General features: G+C 44.9%; 1 protein-coding gene across 1 annotated transcript; it reads right to left on the reverse strand.

The window, feature by feature from the left end:
- Positions 1–2,386: 2,386 nt before the first annotated feature.
- tmem87a (transmembrane protein 87A) lies at positions 2,387–18,943 on the reverse strand. The gene is made up of 21 exons (XM_088627423.1): positions 18,725–18,943; positions 17,032–17,104; positions 16,559–16,650; positions 15,838–15,957; positions 15,563–15,619; positions 14,687–14,737; positions 14,162–14,251; positions 13,597–13,705; positions 13,283–13,344; positions 12,363–12,546; positions 11,289–11,388; positions 10,588–10,681; positions 10,157–10,228; positions 7,602–7,710; positions 6,922–6,980; positions 6,173–6,276; positions 5,436–5,506; positions 4,935–4,996; positions 4,176–4,228; positions 3,718–3,748; positions 2,387–2,702 (listed from the first exon to the last, which is right to left on the reverse strand). The coding sequence occupies exons 1-21, from the start codon at positions 18,857–18,859 to the stop codon at positions 2,661–2,663; spliced, it is 1,770 nt and encodes a 589-aa protein (XP_088483549.1). The 5' UTR covers positions 18,860–18,943; the 3' UTR covers positions 2,387–2,660.
- Positions 18,944–20,993: the final 2,050 nt, after the last annotated feature.

A 20,993-nucleotide genomic window follows, 5' to 3' on the forward strand; every position in this document is an offset into this window, starting at 1 on the left:
AATCATGTTAAAATTTGAAAACACCATAGCTATTCAAGGAAAACCATTTTGTAAATGAAAATGTGGTTTGCACTTTCCCAAAATACCTTTAATGTCATTTTAACTGGCCTTTTTATGAGACTAAAAATGAAAAATCCTTCATCCATGTAATTTGCTAAGAACATAATCAGATCAGGGTATCTGCTGCACTTTGACCACCTGAACACATCAACACAAGCAGCTCTAAATGAACCTGCCAGTGACTGGGTGCGTACAAAAAAATATTTAGTTGCATGGTTCTGGCATGCAAAATGATGTTTGCATGAAATGGCTGATTTGCATTGTTTGTGCAAATGAGAGTGAAACCAGAACGCACTGGATGTTCCTTGCCTGGATCGAGGATATTCGACGTGTAATCTCTCACCTCTGCTTTCAGCCAGGTCTGACCCCGTTAAGGGCACTGCAGGTGAACGAAGGAAAGCAAATCGCTCATTTTGAACACGATTCTTACAAGATCCAAAACAAAACACAGTACAGCTGCATGTCTGTTTAACACTCATCACCTTCATTACCAAATCTGGTACCAAACGGAAGTCTGAACTACTTTGATTGAGGGCGATGGGTAACATCACAGATAGAGCGAGATCGAGTGTGCAGTTTTAAAGGACATTCCTGTACAAATTGTCCTACATGCACAAGAGGGTCCGGAATCTAAACAGAAGCCTATACAGAATCTCTTACTTCACCCAAGCAAAGTGAAACGATTGTGTGTAATCCTGGCATTCGAAAACAAGCCTTCATTTTGAACCTGTGAAATAAGAGCAACTGGTAGCTCAGTAGCACAGCAGTCATTCATTCCTTGAGGAGTTTTCACATGCTTGCAGTGTTTGATGGGTTTTCTCCAGGTCAACCACTCATTGACCAGACAAGTGAAGGTTAAGGCAGTAACAGTCAGTAGACAATTTATACTGGTCCTAAAGTTTGCATCACGTACAGCCTGGCCAGGATGTTTGTATCATGTTCACAAGTAGCCCTACAGCATTACCCATGACAATGCAATTGGTTAAATTGGGAGCAAACACTTTGAACACAGGTTCTTTGAGCATGATGGAAGGACTTGCTTTCAGGAAGGAGAAAGAGGGAGAGTCTCTGCTTTGAGAAGAATAACAGAATAACAGGTTGACATTAGGAGGGCCGTTTGCAACAGTGGCTAGGAGGGAAAGACTGTATGCGCGATATATCCGTTTTTGGCACCAGATACATTTTGTATTTCTGAACCTGCTCTCAGTGTTACTGCTCCCGGACAGCAATAAACATCAGGATCTGAACGTCTTAAACTTATTCCTTAATTTTGCTGTCCTGCAGCCCTTCTAACAGTTAGCTATAGATTGCTAGATGGGCACTCGTTCTGTATACTGTTCTGTATACGTACAGTATACTGCATGTGTGTACAGCCCATGACAGACTCATACCATCCAGGATGGAGGGCAGCCTTGTGCCCTGAATATGCCATGATCCTCAGAGAGGGGGATCTCCAACCCCAGTCCTGGGAAATCTCAACCCAGCAGGTTTTGTGGGTCATGTTGAGACAATTCCATGATGACCAATAAAACAGATGAATTGAAAATATTTAAAGATTTGAGACTGGAATCTAAGTAACCTTCAGACCTCAAGGACCTCTTAATTATTCTCCGTTACGGTACTTAGTTCATCAATGGCCCTCGCGTTTTCCCAATCCTGAAAATCTGGGGCTTCCCGGGACCAGGGTTGGAGACCCCAGCTGTGGATCAATGCAGCTACGGATAAATGAATGATGGAAATAAAAACACATGGAAGGGCTAATCTATCCTAGCATCTCACCTAGCCATTTCCTCAAAGCTGCCAGCATCAGCCTCAGCAATGCAGAATGGGTTGCTCGCTCCAGACTCAGCGCTAATAAGGGTCTCCTGTTCTCAGTCCTACCACCCTCTTAAATTTCCACATTTCCTTGTGTGATGCAGGTTCCTCACTTCAAAGGACAAATCTATCTCCTCCAATGGAGAAAGAAGAAAACACTGAAGGTTACTGTACAGAATGAAAGACGTCTATTTTCAACTGCTTTTTAAACCACAAAAAATGATCTCCAATATTTTCCATGCGCAAGGCAATTCTGTGTGGATTCACTTGAACAAGTACATAGATTTCTTTTAATTAACAACTCTAGTTTAAGAGGCAAAAAAACATCTTAAACCAGACAAGCAGACAGCAGTAGAAATACCATCATCAGACAGCAGAATTTCTTTGATTAGAAATTAAGTAAAATGCTCAAAGAAATGCTCTCGCTTTTAAAAATGTTTTATTGTATGAATTATAATGTGGCTAAAGTTGAATCTTTTTGTCAGAATAATACTGAGAAGAGAGAAATATATTTTCAGACAAGGGTATGGCATTTATTTATCTGAATTCCAGATATGTAAACAGGAAAGTGAACTCATACATTTGCAGTAACTGCATCCTGAAGTCCAACAACAGTTTGGAAGTACAGTATAAATAAAAATATCCAATACAAAGAAAATAAAAGCATCTCATTCTTCACATGTTTGTTACTTTCATCTCAGCGAATTTACAAATATTTGAGAGTAAAATCAGACCAACATAAAATAATTGTACACACTATTATTTACAATAAATACAACAGGCTTTTATTCCATCTTGGACATTTCAAATTTTGTGGTCATGTTTTCCTACAAAAAAGAAACATTAGAAACATTAGAATAAAAATCAAATCACTGTATAATCAAATGTTCTGTGATACTGTATTAATTTATACATGATTAATTATCACTAATTTCCTTCTGACACAACCTAAAATTTACAGAACTGAGAGAATTACAGACATCTGCAAAGTTATCTGTGTTTTCAATTTTTTGTTAAGGATGAGTAATAGGTGGTAAAAATGTACACGACTCATCTTTCACAGAAATAGTCCAGGCAACAACGGGGATGTGAGACATCCAGGGAACTGAGAAATGAGGATCATTTTAAAGTGTTTTATGACCGAATGGGCCAGACACAGACACACAGTAACAATCCTTCCGGTGTAAAATTCGGATGCAGGTTAATGTTTAACCTGCATCCTCATTAAGAGTCAACACATGCAAATTTAACGAAGGCACCACTGCGGTGTTGTGTCTTTTTAACTCCCTCCCACTAAAACTTTTATCGTATTCACTGCTGTAGTCATTTTTATTTGGAACATCAAGGCGGTCTTAGGATTAATAAATAATTTAATTAACAAAACGTTTTGTATGCGGTCTGTGCCATAACACTGGGCAACAGAACAAGTAAAATAAGGAGCTGAATCTTTCCAGGGCAACAACATTTCTCTGGATAATACTCCATGAAGCTTGGACTTGGAGCTTGGAGCTCTGACACTAAGACTGATTGTACCGTCTTAATATACAGTAAAAACTGTTGGACAGGACCTTCATTCTCCTTCTACACTTGTTCACACGCCCTGGTCTCCAAACGAACATTGGCAATCATCATTTATATAATTGGTAGATAAGGTTAATGAGAATTTAAAAATATATATATATATGCAGAAGAATCAATAAAAAACATGCACACATTTATCACAATAATTTAATGTCCCGCTGTACTGTTAATCCTTCTAAGACCGAGACCCGTTCTACACGTGAATAGTGCCCCCTTGTGGACACGTGAGGCCTATAAAGAGGAACAAATCAGGTCTCTTACCTCATCTGAGTCCAGCAAGGGCGGTAGAGCTCTGCAAGACAAGGATCATTGTTTTATTTGAAAAGGGGGCAGGAACGTTGCAAAAAGCCAAGAAGTGAAAGATAACAGAAACCGCTCTGAACACCGGAAGCTCACTGTCTTGCTAGCTTTGCCTCGCACTACATTAAATGTTGCAAACTATTTACACATCAACGCCGACAGACCTTTGTGGGAAAAAATGAAAAAAAATTAACAGGGAAAGTCTCACTTCCAGCAGTCACTGGTTTGTGCAGATGTGCGCTAGTCTTGACAACAGAATACTGAATTGTAACCCAAACTCATTCACACTCCACTTTCCCCGCCCTGCGCCTTACACCATGAACCCCAGCACTAATTCTGCTTTGACCACTCTTCCTGACCGACGCTCAGCGCCGCCCTCCCTGCCGAGACGGGCGAGCTGCTGCGAGCCCTGTACTTACACATCTGCCATGGACGAGGGAATGTTCTCCTCGACCCATTTCAAATCTTCATCCTGTCGGGGAAAAGAAAATAACTGGATCATTTCAGTTCCCTGACTCCCCTCGCTTAGCAGGGCAGTGACACTGCTTGTTGACTCTTAGGCAAAAAATCCTCATATGACTCCAATTCAGTTTTTGAAACAACTGTTGGTTTGGCGGCTTGTGTTGTCTCAAGCTCCTGTTTAATTACGCTCTTCACCTGTTCTACAGGGTCTTTTAAAACCTGCACACAAACTTTTCACAAGTCCAGAGTCCAGTTGTTACCACTGCTTCATATTGCTGCCCAAGTTCTGCAGAATGTTGCTAAATAAAATGCACACTGTAAACAAGTTGTGACTCATCCATCTCGGTATTTCTGAAAGCACAAGGTTTAAAAAAGAAAGTGACTACAACCTTAATGATGAGTAAGCTTGCCCACTGCTTTACATAGTTCACAACAATACTGTGCAGGGTACAGCACCACTGTCCCCAGATCCCTTGTTTAAAAACTATTACAAAGCAGAGGCTAGCTCGTTTCCCGATTTCCATTTCTATAATGATACGGCATTAAAAAAATCCACGATTTGTAATGAAGTCACAGTTTATGTGAGCCATTCTTGGCCACGCCTGCGCATGCTGAGTCAAAGGTTGTGCATGATGTAGACACAGGCAGCACAGTGCGTGAATCCTGAGCTCTCTTTTCCACAAGAGACCTGACACGCGCACAGAGAGTCTGCTCACCACTTTGTTCGTCCTGGCCGTTCCGTTGGTCTCCGATTTCATTCCTCTCATTTTCACACCCTCTGGAAAATAAGCAGGAGAAACAACTGCACGTGAATTAAAATTAAATTAAAGAAGGTAAGAAATTCACCACCTTATACTGCTCCGCCCCACGCATTCCAACAGGAGAGTCAAAGAAGATCACTTCTGCAGTCCTGTTTTTTCATGGTTAGATTTTCAATTCAAACAGCCAAATCAAGATGGTTGCTCTGAAAAGCAGAGCCACTTTCAGCTGACGGGAGTCAAAATCCCTCCAGCACATGTGATGCAAAAAAATCCAACCACACCCCACAACAACCCCCCCTCTTTGACACCCCTCTCAAGGCCACAGGAAATGGTTTGTCAGCTGTTTGGCCAAATCATGGAAAACCTTGCTGCTGACTAGGTTGGTTATCTACTGAAGCAGCAGACATAACCCTGAGAACAGAGCTCTTCTCTCCTGGAGGACAACACGATTCTTACCGAACGCTTCGTTCATCAGCTGCTCTTTCTCTTCTTCACTCATCTCGTCAACCAGAGGGCTGAAGGCGTATCTGAAAGCACAACAAACAATCTCTCAAACTTCAGAGAAACCATAGTGTGAGCCATCTTGGGGCTCTCGTCATAAATAAAATATATACCACGCTGCTGTAGAATTCTCAATTCTTCTCTGGTGTCCATCTTTAAGTGCTGCATTTGTAAATCTTTCTGAACTGTTAAGATTTTCTTGTTTCAAGTGGGGGGGAAAAAACAAATTTAATTTTAACATTTAGCACTCGAGATCGAGATGTCACTGAAAATGTGACAGTTAAGAAAAAACTCTGCTACCCTTTCTCTAATAAATGATACCCTATTGCTGATATTAAAAAAAAAACACACTGTTAGTATGGGGTCTTTTTCTATGTGAAACTGGGAAGGAAAACAATGTTAATTTTTTTTCCCAATTCAAAGACAAAAAGCTTGCTCAGATTAAAGGGTGTGGTTATAAGCCTTATTCTCCACCCCACTCCCAACACCCTTCATTCCCAAACACACAGGCGTGGACGCTGTGCGAGTGTTGCGGCAGCACAGCCAGGAGAACGAAGCAGAACCAGTTCTCCCACTGGAGAGCCCTTTCCGCTTCCTTCCTCCCTCCCAGAACTCCAGCCCCCCACAGGAGCCGCGCGGGTGGAGCGGGAAAGCGCGAGCCCCCGACCCCGAGGTGGCCCGGCTCTGCTCACCTCTGGTTGTTGGCCGACGGCCTCCAGAGGAACATGATGACCAGCAGAACGATGGAGAAGAGGAACCTCCAGAAGGCGTCGTCAATCCACAGCTCCCCCCAGTCCTGCCCAGGGACACAGAGGAGTTACAGCCGAGCTCCAGCTGCGTGCGCTCAGTCACATCCAACACCCTCGCAACACGCCTGCCACTCCAGGGCGCAGAGGTGGGGGGCCGGGCGCGAAGAGAGGGACGGGATTAGGAGGAGTGGACAAGAAATGAACCACTCATTCTTAAAGCAAATTCCAGATGTGGCACAAGGGTAACTAACCACAACTACAAGCAAATGAAATATTCGGCCCTTACTCAAAGCCTGCGGGATTTCCAACAGAAGCTAAAAATTCATAAGCAGGGCCATGATAACAAGAATCGCTTGTGTAAAAAAAACCAAAACAAAATATCTACTGTCCTGGTAGCAATGATGGGATTCTACAGAAAGATCTCTGCCCTCACACTTATGCCTATGCCTTCACAACCTCTGGGGAAATGCTCTCCAGTGGATATACATTCTCCAGGGTCATCCCGATTAATCTCATCACAGCGGAGACACTCTACAGAGCACTGGACTAAAACAGCCACCCATTCTTTAAAACAAACTCGTACTAATAGACTAAGTACTAAAAAGAGGATTTTTTTTATCAGTCATCTCAGCAGTCTGAGTGATGGAGATAAGTGAGATAAAGGTCTTCGTAATACAGCCTCTGTCACTCACCGACTGGCACTGGGTGAACCTGAAGGTCTTTGTTGTCCAGATGATGAAAATGACAGAGGCTAGTGGGAAGAAAGATATGAAAAAGATTTGAGGATCATTCTTTCTAGAAATGAATCTGCACAATGGAGTATGGGAATCAAAATGAAAAACCATCATCAAGATAAAGATTTGTTCAGAGATTTTGTCAGCACTCCCAGTGTCAAAGAGGTCAGTAAGATAGTCCCAAGACAAATCACAAGTTTTCTTGACTGATACGAGTTAAAGGATGTTAATTCTACAGGTCAAGTGATACGATAAGGTCCAGATTTTGTAGTTCAGACTTTATGGTTTAAAGTGACTTACACTTAGATCCCAAACCTAAGATATACAGTATGAGGCTCACGGGCCATGAGGAGAGAAGGATGCATTTTTATTGCAATAAACTGAAGCAAAGTGTTCTAGCCAATAATAGCATCTGTCACAATTGGTTTAATGTTCTAAATATTATAACTGATAAAAATGTGCATTTCTCTAAATTGCTTGTAAAAAGCAATAAACTGTATGCTTCAGCTTTAAAACACAAAAGAAGAATCGAGAGCATGTGGTTTAACTGGAGTGTGCAGTAAAACCTCGTGATCAAATCTGACGAGCCGGCAGTGCAGTGTGAAGAACAAAACAACCTCGGCACCCAGAAGCCTCACCGATGACGGCGAATATCAAGGTGTTGGTGAAATGGCGATAGAGGGAGAGCTTCACCACGTTCCTCCGCAGTCGCAGCAGCTTCATAGTCTGGGCCAGGCTGATGAAGATGTGTCTCTTTGTCAAGGAACCTCCCGAGGCCACCAGTAAAGACACCCCCTCTCACCCTGCTGCTGAGAACTGCCACAGCCATGCCCATCGGGAGAGCACTCGTGTAGCAGGACCAAGAACAGAGCACCTACCCACTGCGGCAAAAACAGTGCTGAACTACTAGAGACCAAGGAGATCGGGAGAAGTACTCCCCATAATAGTAGATTATATTATCCAAAATATAATAGGTAATTATTCACATACCTGGCTGACAAGTTTATCCAAAGCAATTTGCATTTACAACCATTTACTTAGCTGGATGTTTCAACGGAACAGTTTGGATGAAGAATCTTGTGCAAGGGTACAACAGTGTCTTTTTTGGCTTTGACAGTGTCTCACCTGGGACTTGAACCAACAACCAGTCCAAAACTCTAATTACAGCTCCACATATGACTTGCTAAACATACAGGTGTATATACAGGTGTATATACAGGTGTATATACAGCAGGCAGAAAAGCAGAACCTTTTTTGCATGCATACATGTTCTCTTCTAGAGAACTTTGGATGTTCCTGAAAGATCTAAGCAACAAACTAAAAAGAGAGCAGCCGGGGATGAAAATCAGATTCCCAGGGCACAGCAGTCCAGCCCACTTCCAGATTCACCATCTGTAGGCTCCTGGACACACTGCACTCAAAAAGCCCAAAATCTGTACTTTATTTATTTAAAATACGTACACTTTTAAAAATGCTATTTCAAACCCCTGCCTGTCTGGTCAAAACAAGAAAACAAACCAGAAATCTGCAGCAGCTGGTTGCTTCACATGCAAACACCCACAGCTTATATGATCCACTGGTGATCAAAGAATTCTGCTCTGCTGCACTCCTCAACCTCCCAGCAACACTCCTTTACGGCCCATCAGCCATTTTTTCTTAGCTTTGACTCACATTAGCTGAAAGACTGTTAAGCCACACTTTAATATCAGAATAGTCTGAGGTGCACGGGGGAAAGGACAGGAGTGAGAGGGGGCAGGAATCAATACATAAGGACCCATATACATCAGCAGCAAGTTAGTGCAGGGCAGAGGCGATAAGAGAGAATGAGAGATGCAAGACAGGATATCCACCAGCAGAGGGCAGAGTCGAGCACAGCCAAGGGAATGGCAGCCAACAGCACCAGATCATCCTGAGCCTGAAGAGGACAGAGATAGAGACAGACAGATAGAGAGGAAGACAGGACTGTCACACAGTAACTATAATAGTGTGCAATTTTATCATGCACACATGCTTATTAAATATATTTTGTACAAATTTCCATTTGGCAACAAATTTGAGACAAATCTAACTTCAAACTCCAGTCGTCATGCACATCGACAATGGATGCTCCAGTTCTGGCTCTCGATCAAACAGTGGGCTCACCCCAGAGCACACCTCTTGCCAACATATCTTGGATGTGCCTCGCAGTCTTTCTGACATGACTAAATGACCTGGATTCAACCCCTGTGTAATTAAAATGTAAGCAAGAGCAAACAGTGGCTCTCAATGAAAATTACTTGATTGCTCCCATCTGTCAGATTTCCTTACAGTACCAAAGAAAGCCTGTCGCAGAAAGCATGGATTCAAATGTCCTGATCCTAACACAACAGGACACAAAAGAGACAGACCTACTGATAATCCATTACGATCATGGTGTTCTATATTGCTCTGTTTATCATCTACAGTATCTTTTGCAAATCAAACTCATGTTATCTTCTGCACCTGAGAGGGCAAGGGATGCTGAAAATAAAATGCCATGCAGTTGGCGAGTTCTGACGCAGCAAAACACTTCCAGTTCAGTGTTCTTCAGTGTCACACAGAGAGCCCGACACGTTGCTTTTGTTCAGCTGCCTTGCAGTGCCAGCATAAGACAGAGCTAAAGCTTCCAAGTCAAAGCAAAAAAAGAGAGGGAAACCATTCAGCCCATCTAGTGTGTGTTGGGTTTTAGAAGTTACCTCACCCAGCATGTTGTCAAGGTAACCTTCTGTCCATTTTAAGCTAAAAAAAAAAGTTGTGAATCACCTCTGTACCATTCATGCATGAACAGCAGAACCAGCTCGAAGTGCATGCCAGCTGCTGCTGCTCCACATAGTGATCTGGGCCTGATGATCCTGCAACTTGTCCTGGGCAACACTATTGCTGAAACCCACAGTCTTGAGCCAGCCACTGACAGCATGGTCACTCATTAGTTAGAAAACACTGGCTTTTACCTCATTAAGACCAGGAGCCTTGAACCACCAACTTTCATCAAGGTTTTGCTAATATAAGAACTACCAATAAGCAACCAAAGTACAAATACTCCTGATAATGACATGTGCATGAGCCTGTGACATAAGAATAATGCACAGTGTAATAACACCATACAGCACTATTGCAGATTTGTCTTATCTTCTGAATGGGCTGAGACCCAGATACTGCGTTACCAAAAGGATATCCACCACACAATACAGGAGTCAGTAACGGCCAGCACTATGTCACACAGAAGCCTGCTTGTCCCATCTTGATCCTGCAGAAAGGACAATTTATCAGAATGGGAGCACAGGGTAGCAGCATGGACACAGAAAAACTCTTCCCCCTGTAAATTCACAGGCCTGCAGGAGGAAGTCTGAGGCACTAAAAAAAAAAAACCAGCACCGTCAGAGATCCGCTTAATTTTGTTATTGACACTGTAATTAAACATGAAAGTTCCAGCCCCATATGTACAAACATATTCTAGTCTAAGGCAAATATCACTCCAGATACTTCCTGGTCAGCTCCAAAATTCCTGCTAACAAGTACCGTTTCATAGATCTCCAGACATAATCACTGCAAAAAAAAAAAAAGAGGGGGTTTAAATGGCTACAGGGAGTGGGGTTTCTGACTCACCGAGTTGACCCGAAGGATGCCCTCCACGATGGAGAAGATGAGGTAGAGCAGCCCCACGCCCACCACCCTGTGCAGCAGAGCCCCCAGCCGCGGCCTGCAGGGAGAAGCGCTTTGTAGCAGGTTTTGCAGAAGGACATTAAAAGAGAACAGGTCTGTCCTCTTAGTGGTCTTCTGAGCAGATCTGAGAAAGGCCCCACCCTCCAATAGAACCTCAGATTCTTAAATCGCCCGAATTCACTAGGGCAGGGGTTAGCCCCAGACTCCTACTGGATTTCAGTCCAGCTAAGCTTCATCACCTAACCGAAGCCTGTAACTGAATTAATAAGCTGCTTGACATCTGCAAGTACCCTTTCAACTCAAAAGTCGGGGATTTGATTTGAATTAGAAAATGCCATCGTGAAAAGGCTGCCTCCAGCAGACTGAAGACCTAAACTGTGAGTAAGTCCATTACAAATTAAACGGTGTAACTGACCACCTGGCTGGAACAAAACCTGACAGGTGGGGGGAGGGCCTGGGACTGGGACTACGCCCTTAGTGAAAAACGAAGGCAACAGGACATCACTTCAAGAAATTAAAGTATGCAACTGCTTATGAATTTTAATGTTACTTTTTGCCACACATGAGCACTGTCCTCTCCTTGTCCACCAAAGCTCAATTGTTTGAGCTTCTTCCGTTATTCAGCCACGGGCAAAGACACTCACTTGACAATTCCATATCCGAGGCTGGCGATGATGACCAGGACACGAGCAAGGGTCCGCTTCACAGCCGAGAGGACCTCGGCGAACACCACCGCCCCCTGAACTACAGGGAGAAGCAGATGGTAAGAAGAGCGAGCCAGGAACGCAGCAGGGCCACAGCCCGGCAGATCTTACAGGTCACGGTAAGCCTCCCACTATCTAGAGAAAGGAGAAGTTGAAGCCCTTTCCACCTGACTAATAAAGCAATTCAATATGTGAACTGGATCATTAAGAGCACAAAAAACAGGAATCTCCCAGCCCTCCCAGACTGGAAACGGGCCCCCCCATAAAATCTTTCAAGCAATGGCTGCCACGTCCTGGTCTCAGAGGGCCGGCGGGTCCTCTGGTTGTTTCATTTCTCGTGAAAGCAGCAGCACCTAAAGAGCTGGGAGATGTTAAACTCGATGAGTCTGTATTTAGCTGAGGTAGGTTAGGAGCAGAGCAGGAATGAAAACCTGCAGGTGCACAAGCACTCTAGGAACAGGATTAAACCACCCCGACTTTAAGCGTCTGAAATTCCAGAGACGGTTAAAGAAGGTTTTTGGTATCTTTCTCAAAAAAACCTGTTCATCACTTTCACAACACGCCTCGCAGGTGTTTCCTGTTCAAGGACAGGACAGGTGTGTCACGGCAATTGTTGGCTTTGCCTACACCGATTTAACATTGTGCTGAACACAAAGGTGCTGTCTTGTCCTGCCCTGGAGCTATCCAATCACAGCACGCGATGATGAGGACTGCACAGCACTGTGACATCGTGAAGAGAGCAAACTGGGGCGAGGAGACCAGCAGCAAAGGTACCCGAACGAGTTTAACTGCTTCAGCCCTCACATGTCCCATCAAGAGATCTACTAGAAAAAATGGCAAGCACTTCTACAATAGCACTTTATGTAGCACGAAAGCACTGTCACATCCCCTGTAGATTTTATGTTAAAACTGTGAACCCAAGCATCATCATCACAAGTCCACCCCTGGACATTCTCAGCAGCCCACCCTGTATCACACAGACCTGTCCAGACCAAGTGCCCCGCGGCTGCACACCTGAGAGGCCGTCGTATCGGATGCTCTGGAACTCGGCGTAGTAGACGGCCTTCTCCAGCATTCCCAGGAAGATGACCCCGCCGATCCAGAACTGGATCCGCAGCAGGTCCCTCCAGTAACAGGCGGACAGCCCGAGCCACAGCACGCCGAACAGCACGTAGATGATGCACATCACCATGTAGAACTGCACCAGAGAGGAGACGGCATTCACATCCGCGCCTGCTCAGCGAGACCGCGACTTCCTGCAACACAGAACTGGTCCACTGGACCACTGCAACTAATCCAATCATCATAATATACAATCTCCCATTGCGCCCATTTCAGGTTATTACACAAATGAGTTACAAAGATACTCAGGTTCTGTTGATTTCAAAATAAAGGGACACAGATTTATTTTAACAGAGTCAAATTATTGTATTTTATCAGCAAAAAGTAGAAAGCACTGGCCGTCACGATGAAACACAGTAATTCAGTAAAAGACGGGGAGAAAAGAGTGGGGGGAGGTATAATTGTATAAAACTGTAAAAAAGCACAACAAAACAAAAAACTCAATTTAAATTAAGCAGATTTTTTTGTCTGAAAGAAAAGTCCTCCAGACCAAGTGTCTTTGAAACTGCCTTTAACTTGATCTCATTCTGCAGTCTGTACAAGTGCAGTAACACAACTCTTTTTTTCTCTTCCTTCCTTGTGTCCCTTTCCCTCAGACATCTCCTGCTCCGAGACCCACCTCCAACCTGCACTACCTTCTGCAGATTCCAAACCTACCTGCTTGATGGCGGATTCGCCATCTGCACAGACTCCACCATTTGCCACGGGCAGGTGGAATAAAAGCTTTTATTTGTGTTCAGGTCTAAGGCTTCAAAAGAGAAGGGGCACTGTCCCGGGACACGAGAGGAACACAGGAGTGGCGCTGGACTTACAATCATGAGAGGCCATTCGGAAGCAGAGATGTACTCGTGTGGCCCTTTCATCTGGACCTCCACTGCGGGAAACACAGTGAGGACAGAGTCAGGTCAAGGTGCAGGGCTCCTGGCCGCCGCTCATACAAACAAGGACATCGCAGATGTTAGGCAAAAGAGAAGGCTGCCATTAAACGGAGGCCCACGTCTTAAAATTCACACACTAAAAAACGTATGACATTACGATGTTCTTCTGTTGCCAAGTTGCGTAACCATCGTATTTACAGTGGGAGCTCTAGGGCTGCAGGCACTTAAAGGTCAGGTCAGGCTCTTACACTGCAGGCTCCAGGTGCTGCCCTCCTCTGCTGGCTTCTTGGCGGGGCTGATCTGGACGATGAACATGTACGGACCGTCCTCCCACGCTTTGGCCACAGCGTTCAGTGGCTGGGAACGAAACACAGGAAGAAAAAAGGAATGCGGCTGAAATCCCAAGCGCTAAACTGAGAGCTGCACGTGCCGGAGTCCACTCCAAACATACACAGAGCCATCCGAGCAACGAAAAAAGGAAGCCCTAGCTGAAAAAACGTTGATAAGGTAGCATTAAAAGTTCTCCCAAAATAGCTATTCAAGACGTTTTTGTATTTTCCTTCCCATGACGCAATGATTCCTGTGCTGTGCGGACGGAATGAGGATCCCTGCCAACGTCTCCCGAATTGTCACTCTACGAATCGATGTCAAGAAACACAAAGGTCCCGTTTGTGAATCAACGCGTTTGTTTTAACATTTCAACGCTGGGCTAAGTGGCTACGTGTAATAAGGAGCATGTCAGGCAGAGAGCCCCTCTGTCCTTGCTGAATGCTGTGCTCGTGCTACGAGCGGAGAAGACGGCAGACCACTCACCACATCCGAGACTGCTGAGGTGGTCTTCACCTGACCTTTAACCTCTCCCTCCTCCTTGACTGAGGGCTTTTTTGTTGTAAGGGCTTCACCCTGCAGAAATGAAAGAACATGCTAAAACTGGATCATTTATCAGTTCAATTCAATTTTTATATAGCGCCTTTCACAACCAGGTTGCCCCAAGGCGCTTCACAAAGCAAGTGACCATACATGTTGTGAATACAAAACAGAAAAGACCAGAAGACAACGGAGGGGAGGAACCCAAAACGCCTTAGTAAGGAGAAAAAAAACCTCTAGGGGTCCAAGGTCAAGGTCATCTGGCTGCCCAACCCCTTTGGGCATGCTTACATCATACAATTAAAAAAGGAATAAATAAATAAGGATTCATATCCCCAAGTTCTGTGGACCTGTGGAGATTTTGCAAAGGCCAGATATAAACCTGGTTGATCTCTCCTGAACCAGTTCCACTGTGTAAATTTAACGTTAGCTTGACTCAAGCAATGAAAGGCCACAGGGTGGAGACCATACCTTCTCAGACACAGCACTTCGCTTCCTCTTCCCCTGGTTGCCTGTGCTGGTCTGCAAGACATTTTGCAAGAGATTACTTCAGAAACAGAAACGATCTAATTGAACGTCTCGGAATTTCTCGCACCCTGAGCAGGACAGATTCATGCCCCCTTCATCTAAACCCTCCTAGACTGGACTCTGGGGAACCCCTACTGCACGTGAGGCCATTCCTTTATTTTGGGAAGATCTAAACATGTACATTTTAAACAGGGTTTTCCAGAATGGACTGACTGTTATTTTGTCATATTCAGAGATGGTCCAAGTGGTGCCAGCCTCACTCCCGATGAGCACTCCTATCACACACGGGCTCCTCGGCCAGGAGTGGTCTGGGATGCCACACTCTCCAGCTCTGAATCCACGAGTATTTCATCAGTGTGTGTGTCAGGGAGGGCACCTTAAGGACAACGTGTGAAGCAATAATTAACATAGCTTTTATTTAGAATTCTTTCTTTAACCAGGGATGTCACACAGAAACAGAACCTCATTCTCAGAAGACAGAGAAGGGAGAAAAAAATCAATCTAAAATAAAAACGGGATGAGGCAGTGTTAAGACGATCCAGGGACAACTGTGTCCGGAGAGATGACGTATCCAGAGTCACGATGGACACTACAGAAGAACTGTTTCTGGAAAACAGTAGCAGAATTCTAAAAGGGCTGGCACATGTCAAAATTATTTTTACATGGGGAAAGGAGAGCCCTGTATGCACAAAGGACAGTGACATGAAAGTGCACTGTGACAAAAGAATGCAGTCCCACAGCTCCCCTTGGTTTGCAGCACTGTGCAAGTCAACGTCAGGCAACTGAAAAAAAAGACAAGCAGAACTCGTTCTCTCTCACCTCTTCCACCTCTGGTTTCCTCAGCTGCTTCGGCGTATCGAAGTGCCTCACGGTCAGCTTCAGGGACAACCAGCACAAGGGAAAAGGCAGAGTTGAAAAACACATCCTGCATTTTATTGCTTTATCCAGCCCTGCTTATGCAATAAAAAGAAACACAGCAGCTCATACTTGAGCTCATTAAGGCAGCAGTTTTGCGAGCTGTTAGAACCGTGTGGCCGGGAGCCGAGATACTAGACAGGAGGAGGAGGAGGAGGAGGAAGGACAGCACGTCGCACCTCGTTCCGCGCGGTGTGCAGCACGCACTCCTGTGTGTCGTAGGAGTGGAAGACATAGAAGCCGCCGCCCCCATCGGGAACCTCGCTGTCCGACTTGAAGTACGACCCCACCTGCGAGTTCTGGGGGAGCAGCCAAACCACAAACAGCAGTAAGAAACCGTGAGCCCCGAGTGTCAGCTCAGCGCGCCGCTCGGGTGGACATCCGCAGCAGTTCGCACACACCCCTCTGAATGGTACGGCCCAACTTAAAACAATTAAAAGCATGAAACCACTTTGCCAGTTTCCTGAAGAGGAACGAATTCATGGTTTATCCGGATCTTATTATTCCTCTCTCTACCACAGTCACATCACATGCTTTTCTTCACAAACATTGACCTTTTGTTTTATTTGTACAACATTAAGCTGTTAAACTTACAACATCCATATTTTATTGCTCTCTGACACCTCCTAAAAGTAAAACGATGTTGATTTATCCACTGCAAAAAATTATATTTCACACACACAACAGGCCAAAGTACAAGAGTGCAGCAGACTGTAATATTTTGGGGTTGATGACAGAGCCTATCCTGTTGAGCCTGAAACAATTTGTTCTGTTTACGCAATTCTCCGTGACATCCTCATCGCTACAATCTATCATTCCCAGCATGCACACAGAAACAGCACGCTCCAAATGAACACCTTCCAGAGAGGTCAGGGACTTCAAATCCATCAAGGAACTTACATCCAGAGCAAACACCTCATCGTAGCAGCGGGAGCTGCGCAGGTACCACGAGATGGTGAAGTTCACAGCAGGGTTGCAGTTCTCCGCCAGCCCTGCAGAAACAAGCAGCACATGTGTCTCAGGGCTCCCAGCTGGAAACCTGTACAGACACCACGTGAGGCTCGATATTCTTCTACAGCAGAATGAAAACAGGCCAATCATAAGACCATCTATAGCAGGCGGAGCCGGGCCTTGAGAGCCCCAGACCCTTCTGGGTTCAGTGCACTCACGAGCTCCGGTGCTGTGCTGATCTGGTCACCTTGCTCAGGTCTTGAACCAAGTGCGAAGAGAACAGCACTGCAAAGCCCACAGCCCGGGCTCTCAGGACGCGGGGCTGCACGACCCTGCTTGGGACCCTCAGAGCCACAAGGCTAAGCACACATCAACAGAACAGCACCCCAGCGATCCAGCGCCGCAGCAGAACTGATACTTACATTGCAGGTATACTATGGAGTTGTTAAACAGTGTCTTTTTGAAAATGAATTTGTCCTGCTGATTAATGGAATTCTGAAAGAGACAAAAGTTGAAAGAGACTTAGGTTCTGCGATATTCTAGCCAGAAACATGTTTATCCTGTTCTGACAAAACCCTAAAATGCACTACAGCACACACTGAAACATCACACTTTATCCATGAGCTCCTTTATTGTATTGACAATTTGGCTAAACGGAGATAAATAGGTAACGCATGACACTTATTAATAAGCGGTCATTTGAAAGATCATAATGCTCATGGACATAAAATGATCTCGACTAATGAGATAGTGGTTGTGTTTTTGACACAACCATCCAGGTGGGGCTGCACACTGGTGGTGGTGGAGGGGATCCCCGTTACCTGTAAAGCGCTTTGAGTGGAGTGTCCAGAAAAGCACTATATAAATGTAAGCAATTATTATTATTAGACAACTGAGTCGTCCCGATTAAAAGGGGCAGGGTGAGGGTGACCGGGTTTTGTGAAGTTCAGAAAGCTGAACAATTGTTCTCTGTACTGACAAGTGAAAACAAACAACAACAAAAAAATTGATTTTTTCAGTTGTAGTTGTATATTATTTTGCATGATAAGTCATGTCTGTGACCTATACCTCATGCTGGAGGGCCCCAGTCAAGCACGGTTTAGGAATAGCCATTAAATAATCGATTTCTAAAGGTCTGGAACACCTAGACTGTGGCCAATTAAATAGTTGGTTATTTTAGGGATCTTTTTTATCACAATTCAGAATTTCCTTCAGTCCAGGAGTTCCCCTCACTGCAACTTTACTTAGACTCACTGCTTAACTCCTTAAATAAGTTATCCTAATCTTGAAATAACAAGTGACTTAGAGAGACCAATCAGAATACCTGGACTGGAGCTCCCCAGGATGACTGTAACCACAGACCAGTACTGCTCTAAAACTGAGAGCACACCTCAGCCATAAAACAATGTCACTCTGCTTTTGAGGTTAGGGGCTAAACAGTTTTAAACCACAACAGCAAAAACCCAGGACTGGCTCACATTACAGAATTACTTTACTGTTATGTGGGCATCTTTCACCTTTTTATTGTTCAACTCTAATTAAATTTTCAACAAGGAAGCGTAACTTCTGCAGTTGCACGCAGTCGGGTTAACGTCTTTAGCTTAGGAGAAACATTTGAACAGTTCTAATAACAATCTTGTGAGTTACAGTAGGCATGTGTTACAATGAAGCGTGTCTTTTTCAGTACCAGAGCTAAAAACACCCGGCCAAAGGCGACTGACAGAATGAGGACCTCATTCCTCGAGGGTATTAAAATGAAATTTGAGTAACTGGTTTGCAAATATATAGAAATAATACGCGCTGCTGGCGTTGAAAAAGGGTTCGTGTGAGCGAACAAGGAAATGGGTCTGAGCGAACCGCGGCGTGCTGTCGCGCTTACTAAGGAATTTACCGATTGTCCTGCAGTTTCTGGTAGAAATAAATTAAGACCATTGTAAAAAAATAAAAATACAAGCCCCTGCGGGCCAGCCAGGGAAAACGTCTACAGAGAGACGAAATCCCCTGTCAACACAGCACAACTTCAAGACCCGCAGAACAAGCCTGACATCACAATAAAGACAGTCTTCTCCCTGGCCGCTCGCACTGCGCAGACACAGGGGAAGCGAAGCGACTTACGCTGTCCACGTTCACGATCCACTTTCCCGGCTCCGACACCGCATGTAGAGGCTGTGCAAGGTGCAGGAGGAGATATACGTGTAACAATTTCTTTAAGCCCCTGGAAGGCAGCGCCGTGGCTCTGAAAGCCGCCATTTTTACCAGGAAACAGCTGCGCTACCGACCTCCTGCGACTGGAAACGAGCAGCCGGTGAAGGCATTTTCTTATGTCGTCACCGGGAGGGAGGAGGCGGGGAAGACGTACAGAATGAGGCTTTTGGTTTTGTCCGTCCCATTTCGTGAGAGAAAAACCGACAGTTTTATCACGTTACATTGCGAGACGGAGCTGAGCTTTTCATCCGAGCCAGTTAAAATTCATCCTCATGTCTGGGGACATATGTATTGGAGGACACCCAGGGCCTGAGTAGCATTACTTAACATGGTGTAACGCCCTGCTCCCTTTGGGTATTTAAACCCACACTGACAAACTTCATGTCCACGATTTGGCAGCCAGAATCCTGACCTGGTCACATTACTCCTGTCCTGGAGTCCTTGCACTGGCTTCCTGTGAGGTTTTGTGTCAACCTCAGGATCCTCATCCTATAAGGCTCTACATGGCTCGGTATCTCAGTACCTGTCTGACTCTTGCTCCCCTCCTTGCAACCTTCTACAACTGTCTCCTGTCTGTCCCCCAAGCCCGCCTACACTCTGGGGGTGACAGGGCCTTCTCCTGCTGCGCCCCAAAGCTCTGGAATTCAATCCTTAAGGATATCAGAGTGTCACCTTCCGGGAGCTTGATCAAATCCAGAGTCAAAACCTTCTTCTTGAGAACTGGTCCTATCTGCTCCTTTCCTTTCCTGCTGTACTGCAAACCCTTATTGCAGTTGTGTCATGCTGCTGTCTCCTCTCCTTGTGTGTTTTTTTCTTACAGTAAAGGGCTTTGAGAAGCACATTTAAAGGTGCTGTATAAATAAAGTTTATTATCATCAAGAACATGGAGAGGATATGGGAGGAAGCCAGTCTGACCCACCTAGTCTGGTTGCTAGTAGATCCAAGGGTCTCATGCAGCCTTATATTGAGCAAGGCCTTATATACCAGCTTCGACACCATGTCTGTGTGGCGTGTTCCACACCCCTGCAACTTTCCGTGTAAAGAATCGCCTTCTGTTCTCGGTTCGAAACATCCACACCATTCAGTCTTAAAATAATAATGATTTCTTACACGTATATAGCGCTTTTACAGCTTCTACAATTGTGACCTTAGAGTTCATGTTCGAAAGGATTCGAAAGGGGGTGGATGAAGTCTGTCGTCTTTGTAGAAACAAGTCTAAACATGTGGCATGCGCTTTGCTTGCTCTTTTTGTCACGGATGTCTGAAAACGAGACGAACCGTGGAGAGCAGGAGAGCGGAATTAGACCCATATGCGTAGTGGCGGAACGGGAAAAAGGCCCGGGCTCGTTAGACCAAAGAGCTCAGGAGTGCCGTATAGAAACCAATGCCCTCAGGCAGTGGACGTGGGGCGACCTGGTGCCAAGCGGGTCTCAAGACATCCGAACGTCAATGCTGAGCCAGGGCAGAGTGCCAGACCCGGAAATAAAACACCGGAAGGACAGCAAATAACCGGAAATGAGAGAGAGGACAGAGAAGGAGCGCCCTCTGGCTACAGAGGGCGTGACACTTTCACACACAGCGCAGAAACATACAGTAGGGCGCTCCAGACTACAGCGTGAGCGGTGACCACTTGTACGCTGTAAACCGCAGGAATTCAGCTCGTTTTCCTCATCTGAACCAGCCGCTTCTCACAGTATCTGCTGTCCCCTCCAGAACAGTTCAATACGCACAAAGTCTGCTTTCATACCGCTCCCAGGCGTTCTGTACTGAAGGGACATTTGTAAACCCACATTACACGAAAAGCTTCAGGGAAGTTTTATTAGTCTGTCCATCGGAGGAGTGGGCTGACATCTGAGGTCTTGGGTAGAGCACCGTAGAGACTTAACGCGAATTTAGTTCTTTTTTGTTTAGAAAATGGCTGCTCTTTTCTATAGTTCTCCGCTCTTTTTTATCCATAAGCGTGTTTTGCGTTTTTTTTTATGAAGAAGAAGAGCAGAAATTGAAAAGTTAGAAAAAGGAAATGTTAAATGGGTTACATATTTTCATAAACGTCTGCGAATTTTCCAACGATCTAAGAAACAAATTCACAGGTCATTAACACAGGGTTGCAGTAAAACCGTTATCCTTTCCCGACCTATAAGCTAAACAGACACAAGACCGTCTGTTTCAGAGCTCGTTT

The sequence above is a fragment of the Lepisosteus platostomus genome, chromosome 4, assembly GCF_059453375.1.
Source record: "Lepisosteus platostomus isolate fLepPlt1 chromosome 4, fLepPlt1.hap1, whole genome shotgun sequence".
NCBI classification, from domain to species: domain Eukaryota; kingdom Metazoa; phylum Chordata; class Actinopteri; order Semionotiformes; family Lepisosteidae; genus Lepisosteus; species Lepisosteus platostomus.